Here is a 9,991-nt window from a genome sequence, read left to right on the forward strand (position 1 = left end):
TAGGGAATCAGTCACCCCGGAAGTCAGTTGTTATAGAGGAGCCTCAGGTGGATGTAGAGGAGCTTTCATGAGTTGTTATAACCAGAAATTATGATCTGCCACTATTTATTACTATCAGCTTGCTGTGCACTTGGACTTTAATGTGAACCTATTGCCGTGTCCATACAGGACAGAACAACAGGATCATGAACACACTGAGACACTACAAACAGGACGTTTTATTACACTTAATAAATACAAATAACGGGAGGCCTACACTGCGCAGGCGCAACACACGCTGCGTAGAGCGGCGCTCGATTGGTACGCCCTTGTCGCACGCAATAGGAAGGGGTGAAGGGTTGCAGGTTATCCGGCGCATGCGCGGTAACCACGACGCTTACCTGCGGCGCCATTACCGAGTTGGCTGAGCTTTCTGCACACTCTCGGTAATGTGACAGTTTGTTCGTCTTTTGCTCCGCCACAGCGCTTCCGGGTCGCAGCTATAGGATTTCCCCTCACTTGTATCTGTGGTATTGAGAGGGAAGAGTTAGTGCAGACGGAACACAGTGCTGAGAACTGCTTAGAAGAAGCATTTACAGGGTGGGTGTTATCCTTTAAGTGTGGAGGGTATTTTGTCTCTAGCTGCTCTAGTCACAGGGTTTCTTTTTGCCTATTTCAGTTGATGTAGAGTAGTCTATGCTGCGCCTGTCCTATGCCCAGGTAATGTGCTGTATATACAGGAGGGCCTCCATGATGGGGATCGGCGAGGGAGAGCTGATGTGGTTGCCTGTCCCTGTCCTGTTTCTTGGTGGTGTGATGGTGCCCATAGGGCCGGCGTGATCAATTTCGGGCTGTTAGGGCTCATTCACACCATGTGCATTGGTCTGCATTACTCTGCAGGCTGATCACAAGGCCCCCTAGAACACAACTGTTGCTTGTTCACACCTCAATGCAGCCTTCAGGTTGGTTGCAGTGTGTTGGTGAAAAGTAAATTCCACTTTCCTGGGTGAATTTGGGAAAATGGAATTACACCTCCAATCTGGCCCCCTCTCCCCCTGCTATACTTACATTTAGCTGAACACAACCCCTCTGCCGGTGTGCTATCTGTACCCCATACTGCTGTGTAGCGCAGCCCTGCGCTCTCTATTTTAAATGCAGGCAACAGTCACCAAATGAGTGCTTGCCAATTGAAAGCGAAATTCAAAATACAGAGTGCAGGGCTGTGCTAGACGGTAGTAAGGGGTTCATACACTGGCATCGGCAGAGGGGAAGGATCATTCGCCCAAAGGTAAGTATAGAGGGGGCCACATTGGAAGGGGTCATTCTGTTTTCTCAAATTCACCTGGGAAAGTGGAATATCCCTTTTAAAGGAGAACAATGAGGTGAGTGATTTACACTCATAGTTTGAGCCGACCTGTAACAATAAAAATGTCACATGTCAGCTCTATAGGTTGGGAAGTGAGCGAACACATACCGTCACTCGCTCACTTCCCAATCATCTCCCTGCAGAGAGCCGTGACTGTCAGTCACCGCTCCCCGCAGGGATTCTTCCCTCTCCAATCCTCCAGTACTGAGTGGAGGGACAGACGGGGGAGGGGGCAGGAACATCTGGTTCTGCCTCTAGATAGGCAGAGGCCGCTGCCAATTAGCCAACTGGGTGGATCTGGACAGCATTGTCGGGATCTGTCCCGGCTGTGGCAATCTTCGTATATAGTGAGCAATAGCTTATAGCAATATACCCCATAGTTCTCTTTTAAATATGCAGATGAGTTGTGTTTTTCCACAATGCAGCCCACCTGAAGTAACCAGAATAGAAATGTCACTTGGTGACAATTTTCAATAAAGTAAAAAAAATAATGCAAGGCACCACCTCCCATCACCTGAACATATGTGACCCCAGCCTGCTAAAATGGTCCATGAGCTGAATGAGGGAAAATGTATTGTGCCCCCCGTACTACGCTGTATGATTTGGAGGAACTCCGCTGCTGGCTGTCAGAGTAGGGGCCGCAGTACCTGTGGAGGGGTAATGGTTATGCTCCTTGAGTTGGCTTTTTCTGGGAGGTGATTGCTTCCACGTGTGTGGTAATGGTGGGTTTACATCAGCTAAATACTTCCCAGGTGTCTGAAAGCAAAAGGTGTTCGATGTCCTACATTTTCTTTTCTTTGTAAAGCCTCCAGAAGCCTGTCCCCTGCCAGCAGCTGCAGAGCACATCCCTTGCTCTCTCTGGGTAAGCAGTGGTCTCACATGCCCCCTACAGAGTTAGACCTATAGTTCTGCAATCAGCAAACAACATGCTGCCCATCAGTTAGAGAGCTCTGACTCAACATGGGGTGTGTTGGGCCTTTGCAGAGAGACCACTGCTTACCCAGAGAGAGTGAGGGTCCTCTGTAGCATGCCGGCAAAGGACAAGTTTTTATCCTTAGGCTAATTTTGGCTTTAGGCTGGGAATGGGGGGGAAGCACTGGGCTAAGTGTTGGATAATAGGTGCTACGTCATATCTTCCACAATAATCCTGCTGACCGTGCCAGAAAAGCCCTCTGTAATATCCTACATTTAGGGGTAAGGGAAGAGCAGGCACATACCTTCACCACAATGCAGAGTTTAGTGCCAGGCATGAGTACTCATGGTGCGGGCACATCTAATGGTGACCAAATATGTCGTTTTAAAGAAATTGAAACTATCAGATGAATAATCAACTGTGTGGCCAGATTAAATCTAGCAAAGTCAGTAGTTATAGAGGAGCCTCAGGTGGATGTAGAGGAGCTTTCATGAGTTGTTATAACCAGAAATTATGATCTGCCACTATTCACTATCAGCTTGCTATGCAACTACAATTGTACTTTAACGTGAACCTGTTGCTGGGTCCATGCAGGACAAAGCCAGGGCCGGCTTTAGGCACCCTGTGCGAGAAAGCTTTAAGGTGACCATACACTGTGTGATTATCGTTCAGCATTGCGGTCATTGGAAGCTCGCCCCTCAGCGGGGCAGGCTTGCGATGATCGCAAGTACGATCTGCCCGTCCAAGATGGGCAGATCGTACGTTTTTTTAATTACTTTACAACCATCGCAAGACTAAGGTCTTGCGATGGTTGTAAAGTGTATGGCCACCTTTACAGCGCCCCCTCAGTGGCCACACCCCCAGTAACCACACCCATTTCCCCCAATATCCACGCCATTTAAAGACTCCAATTTTGTTAAGCCGCAAAGAAACATTAAAAAGTATGATAAAAGTAAAACTTTTATTCAAAGGTATTAAACTTGTAGGCACAATATAAGTATTATCAAATAAAACAAAAGAAGGCAAACAATAAATGTCAAACTAAAATAGAGTCTATAAAAATAAAGTGTCAGGTTATCATGCCGATTTTTTTTAAAGTAAGCATATCTAGAAAAGTAAAAATAAAAAACAGAACACAAAACCTAGACTACTTGTAAAATGAATGAATTACTATATGTCCGAATATACGAAAAATTTATTCTGGCACATAATAATTTGTTTGAGAATGTGCGGTGGCCATGTTGGCCACCGGCGTGTTCTGTGAATGCGTGCCACCATCTTGGAGGCGGGGAGCCTTGCATGCGTGGCAACAGGTGACGTCACACGCCGATATTGACCCCACCATCTTGGTGTATACCTAGATATACACTAAGATGGCGGCGCCCAACACGTGCGGTGTTATATGATGTCATGCGCCCTGCCTCCAGAACACGCCAGTGGCTGAATCCAAAATGGCAAAAAAATGTGTTTTGTTTGATGAAACGAATGAAAACGTTTTTAGTTTTCGTGCATCTGAAATTCATTTTTAGTCTTCGCACTTGTCTAATATGTGTCTTTTTTAAAACAGACCCCTGACCTTTCCCTTTTAAAATAGAAAATAAATTGAGGACACCAAATCCTCAATTTCTTTTTCAGCAGTCTCAGCACTGAATGAATGGGAAGCACTCAGTACAGAGGCTCCTCCCCATTCATTCAGACACTGCTGATAGTAAGATATTTACTATCACCAGTTTGGTGATGTATCTATTGTTACTTTCTTTGTAGTGAAACAGTTCAGGTAAAATCTTGTTCATTACTTGGGTGTCTTTATAAATGTTTTGACATAAGATTCACACAACTTTCACTCAAGAATTACACAATTGGATTAAATTGGGAAAATACTCCAATGGTTACATTTTGTTAGAAAAAAGAACTATAAATGGTCCCATTGATGTCTATTTCACATCTTTAAGTGTTGCAGATCTGAGCATTAAAGAAATAATCAGGGCATGTAGCATTTTTGCGCATTTGCATCCGTTATTCAATTCCATGGAAGTGAATGTAGGAAGCTAAGAAAATGTTTATCATGCATTTCAGTCATGTTTTAGTGCATTTGCCTCACAGAAAGCTGTACTTGTTTATCTCTCACTGCACATAATGCACAAACATAATAAAACGCCTCCCTTAAAACCATACTAGAATGTACTCCTGACACTTCCTATGGGTGTTTCAGTGGCGTTGTCAGGTCTAGGCGATGGTTCATTTTGTATAGAGTGGAGAGCAATGAGAACCAGGGCAGCAACTAATAACTATTCATAATTAATTAGTTGGCTGATTATTTTTTCGATTAATCGGGTAAAAAAATAAATACCATCTTCAATTTAAAATCAAATACAGTGTTACAAACATAAAGTGTACTTCAGAATAAAACTCCATGCACAATTTTTTGCAATCACACTGGACTGGAACGCATGGCATTGTAGTACCGCATGTTTCGGTGCAGGTGATCATACTGTGGGTGGGATATGCATTTAGTGTGCCACTGAAATGAATGGCGCTGCAACGCACCTCCCAAATTCTGAGTTGCCATCAGAACAGGAATACATGATAAATCTTGTAGTGGGGACACTAGTTCCAGTGACCCTGCTATCAGTGAATTTCCCTCTACGGAGGGATTTCCTCTCACTTCCTGTTATGGCTATGGGATGGGAAGTGAAGGGAAATCTCCCCAGTGGGACACAGGTGGCAGAAAAAAAAGCCGACGGGTTAACTCTACCCAAAATTAAAAATGTTTAAACAAGCAAATTTTTTTTTTCTAAGAGCTTTCTGTTTAAAAGAAGAGGCGTGCTGGAGCTTGAACCTACCAGCAGAAGTCAAGTCAGAATTTGTCTATAATGTTGTTCAAAAGTATATGTCGGTTTTATGTACGTTATTAAATAATGTTTAACAGGCAACAGGTTATTCCAGTCAACGTTTCTTTTTTTTTATTGGGTAGAGTAGGGATTGGTTAGATTCCTTGTTAAGTGTTTTTTTGTTGTCATCTGTGGCAAATAATTTTCCCCTCAAGTCATCTTATCACTGAGAAAGGAAGTCAGGTGAATTTATGAAACTTCCATGCAGATATAAAAGCTGACTGATGTTCTAGCCAATACTGTGTAATAAAAAAGGTTTTTATTGCTGTTGAGTCCCTGTTGGTGGGATTTCCATCCACGTCCTGTCCTGGTACTAAATTGTCACTTGTCACCCATCCATAAAGGGTAATTTCACTTTCCCAGGCAGATTTGGGAAAATGGAATTACCCCCTCCTGTCAATCCATTATTCTCCCTGCTGACCAATGAGTGCTTTCCATTTGCAAACAGGGCTGCAATCTTGTGTACGGAGTATGGATATTACAGCCACAATGGCCGTAGTGAGAAAGGAGAGCTCTACAAGTTTAAACAGAGTCCCGGCGGCAAAAGTCGCCGGGAGTCTGTTTAAACAGCCCCGATGCTGGCGACGTACGCTGTACGTCGTCAGTCACGAAGGGGTTAATAGGTGAGGGCAGAGGGGTGGTGGTTCAATTCCATTTTCCCAAATTCACCTGGGACCGTGGAATTACCCTTTTAAAGCAACTTTGTCATCACCTAACAAATAATTTTTTGAAAATGTAAAAGCAGGCTTGTCTGTCCCACTCCCCAAGCTTCTGATGTTCTCTATGTTCAAGAGAGACTGCTGCCTAACAGATCTTCTCCAGAGGATGCATGTCCAGGTGTGACAGATGAGTGGTCCCCTGCTGTATTTTGTGTTCCTATCCTTAGGCCCCAATGTCATTACTGTGTCCTGTAGCAACATAGGGGTCAGTGGATGGGAAAACAGAGGGACCTGGTATTTAAACTCCAGGCTGTGAATTGTAGCGCATCATGGAAATGTAGGTGTACAACAGGGATGAGGTACATGGGATCATGTTATTGTTTATGCTGCTGGGGGATAAATATTAATGAGGAACTGAACCCAGTCAAGATTTGCTATTGGTAACCATATAGTAATGGTAATTATGCCTGAGCGGTACCCGGAAAGAATGTACCATTTTTGTTCTGAGTTCTTCCAAAAAAACTAGCAGTGTACTTCCTATTATGTAAGGGTGCTTAGGCAGTCCTGTACCTACAGCCTCATAGCTGTATATCTATAGTGTGAGATCTAAGGCACTGACTGCTATTTGTGAAATCCCTACTGTGCTGCTTTACACTCCCTTCGCGTGAGGCTCTGACATGAGAAAGCAAAATCCTGCCTTTACCAAAAAAGACTCGTCCATAGAGAGACATTGCAGGACAGGTCATTGTAAGTCCATTAATGCAGAAAAGATCAGCTGCAGGAAGACCACAGGCAATATTGGTGGCCAGTCTTTTGCCCTCTGTCTTCCCCTTTTTGGGTACAGTTTACGTAGTTCCGTTCCTCCTGACCATTCTTCATGAGTTAAAATACTTATAGGAAATATGGGGGCTTCCATTGCTGGTTTCCTCCTAAAATGCTAGTTTCCTGGCTAATTTGGTATATGTAGTAAAGCACAGACAACGCGTAGTTTGTAATGTAAGTTTTGTTTGTGACAGACTTAAAAAATGTACCCTTTTTGTATGCCAACAGGAAAAGCATTTCATGAGGCTAAAGAATGTCAGTAAAGGTCCGATTACAAGGTCTTCCACCACTGGCAGACTCCATTCACATTCGAAGGTTCTTTACTGGACTGAAGATTCCATCTGGAGGTGTTACTATAATTGGTGGGGTGGATGGTGAGGCATTTGTTACATTTAAAACCTCTCAAGATGCTTACCATGCAATCCAAAGGTCTGGGAGACCTCTAATGAATTCATGTATCCAAATTTTTCTTGACAGCAAGGCAGAGCAGGCCCATACAAAACACCACCGTAGGTCTGTGGGAAAGCCTGGGTATGTACGCATATCGTTGCATCCCTTTCATGCTTCATTTTCTGATGTGAAAAGGTTTTTCCAAAAATATTCTGTAAAGAGTGTAATTTTTTTACTGAAAAACAAAGTAAGGAATGGGCAGGCTCTTGTTAAATTTGCTAAACATAGACATGCATGTAAAGCACTCTCTTGTACTTTGTCGAACGGCAAAGGTCCCAGTAAACATCTCAAGCATGAAAGGCGTTTTTTTGTCACATCTATCAAAAAATCTGATGAGGCAGAATGGATCAAATTTGGTGGCAAAGTTGATGCTTGGGAGAAAGATGCATCTAGTATGTCTTGCTGCAGGTCAAAGCCACCCTATGATGAACTTCACACATTGTATATCCAAGAGTTTTATGCACGCCTAATGAATGTGAGTCGCCATGCTGAGAAGCGGCACATAAAGAGGTTTTTGTTCGATCTTGTTGACGATTCTCAGATCACATTCGTGTATGACAAAAATGGCTGTAGAACACGAGACTGTTTTGTAATGTTTATAACGGACAATGATTACACAAGAGCCCTTGGTTTGGATAAATCAATCCTTAAAGGGTGTCCTGTACGAGTGTTGCCTGTACCTAAGGAGCAAGTGATGGAATTTGTTAATAACAGGAAAATGGACATTACACTAGACCCAGTTTCGGAGGAGGATTTAGTTTCGGAGGAGGATTTAGTTTCGGAGGAGGATTTAGTTTCGGAGGAGGATTTAGTTTCGGAGGAGGATTTAGTTTCTGAGAAGGATTTAGTTTCGGAGGAGGACTTCATTTCGGAGGAGGACTTCGTTTCGGAGGAGGATTTCGTTTCAGAGGAGGAGTCGCCTAGTACAAGTAGTTCAGGATCCAAACTGACGTGCGTCTATCTAAGAAACTTTGCAGCTGATGTAAACAAACATGACGTATTAAACTTTTTAACAGGATTTGCTTTAAATGAAGACGACATCTCTCTGTTACAAGACGATAATGGGGATGGCCTCGGTGAAGCACTGGTTAAATTCTCGAGTGAAAAGGAAGCGGCTAGTGCAGAAACGTTAAATCGTAAACACTTCCGGGGCACGGAAATCCTGCTGAGATGCATCTCTGAGGAACAGCTGAAAGTATTTGGTGTTAATAATTTTGGATCTTCTTCTTTTGACAGCCTGGATTTTTCTAGCAGCAAGGAGGAGTACAATCTAGAAGAGTTGCAGGCTTGTGTCAGCATTGCAGATGACACTCCTGATGTCACATATGATTCTTCATAGACTAATAGACTCCGGGATCATTGTGTTAATGACTGTATTAAGACTAAATTAATCGAGTTACATTGACAAATCTATGTTTGCTGGATAGGTGGTGAGGATGCACTTGCTGGGACTGAAAAAACTGTGACAACGGACAACAACTCAGTATCATACCAATGCCATAAAACCAAAAGTGTTAGGAACTTTGATTTGCACAGCAAATGTGCTGCATATGTTTATTTTATCCTTTCCTGCTAATTAAACACTAAGGCTCTGTAGGTCTGAGTAAAATATATATTTTTTTCTCTAAATGTTTCTGTATCTTGTGCCATGACTGCGTTCATTATGTAGCAGTCACCCAATAAATGTCAAAGCCAGACTTAAAGTGGACCTTTACCCCCCCTTCACTAAAAATCATATCCACATGCGGTTCTGCATTCTTATATGAAATCATGTTTTGATTAGGTTAACAAACATATTTTGCTTTTACTTCGTTACTGCTTTTCCACTTCCTGGTCCTCTTGGGCATTAGTGATGTAATGTGCCCAAGTGTTGCATCCTGGGAAGGTTACATCAGCAGAACATTGCTGGGAAATCTCATCTGTGATCTCAGGGAAAGGCATTTTTCTCCTTTGAGATGATGTGCATGGTCACATGTCCTAGTCACATGTGCCAGAAGTAAAGGGACATAGATTAATCTGCCCTTAGTAAAAATGGCCACTGTGAGAAGAATGGAGAGTAAAAGAAAAACAAGGTATGCAAAGAATACAAAGCCGGCAAATATCTAGAAGTACATGTGTGTTTGTAGATTGTTATTACTAAACATTCTAAATGTGCCTTTGCTGTCATTTTAAAGATATGGGTAAAGTTCCTCTTTAAGGGGCCATTAACTGTATCTTTTTCACTAGCACAGAAATGTGTGAGGAGAACCACGCTATTGCTGACCAGGCAGAAGCTACAGAAAACAATTTAGGAATTTAGACAGAAATGCAGCCCAGCAGCACCTCTGGGAAAACAGGGTTCAGTTAATGTGGCTATTTGCTTCAGATACTCTGAGGGGAATTTATCAAAACTGAAGCAGACAGAATATATAGCAGTTGTCCATGGCAACCAATCAGTTTCTCTCTTCCGTTTTTTCAGTTAAGATTTGAAAATGAAAGAGAGAAGCTGATTGGTTGCTGTGCACAGCTGCTCCAGATTTTGATAAATTCCCTTTTCTGTGTTTTTACCTAAGGGGACTAATTCATCCCAACAAAAGAATAGGATTGGTGCAGGAGGTAGAAACTGCCAGGCTGTGTAATTCTCCAGTATCTGTATGGCAGATGATAGTATTTCAAGGGAAATATTGTATGATTGTGCAATAATTAAATAAGCGGTATATGAATGGTCTTTTTTTTTTCAGTTTAAAAAGACTGAGCTTAAAGGAGAAATTTGAGGTGAGTGATTTTCACTCAGCCTCATAGTTCGAGCTGACTTGTGACAATGAAACTGTCACACGTCGGCTCAATAGATCGGGAAGTAAGCGAACACATACCGTCGCTCGCTCACTTCTCGATCATCTCCCTGCAGAGAACCGTGACCGTCACTCCCGGC

General features: G+C 42.8%; 1 protein-coding gene across 1 annotated transcript; it reads left to right on the top strand.

The window, feature by feature from the left end:
* The first annotated feature begins 383 nt into the window (after positions 1-383).
* Positions 384-8,419, top strand: LOC108790018 (RNA-binding protein 12B-like). Its single transcript, XM_018560182.1, has 2 exons — positions 384-425; positions 6,859-8,419. The coding sequence occupies exon 2, from the start codon at positions 6,884-6,886 to the stop codon at positions 8,417-8,419; it is 1,536 nt and encodes a 511-aa protein (XP_018415684.1). The 5' UTR covers positions 384-425; positions 6,859-6,883.
* Positions 8,420-9,991: the final 1,572 nt, after the last annotated feature.

Source organism: Nanorana parkeri, unplaced genomic scaffold, assembly GCF_000935625.1.
Source record: "Nanorana parkeri isolate BGI_ZX_2015 unplaced genomic scaffold, ASM93562v1 scaffold439, whole genome shotgun sequence".
Classification (NCBI taxonomy): domain Eukaryota; kingdom Metazoa; phylum Chordata; class Amphibia; order Anura; family Dicroglossidae; genus Nanorana; species Nanorana parkeri.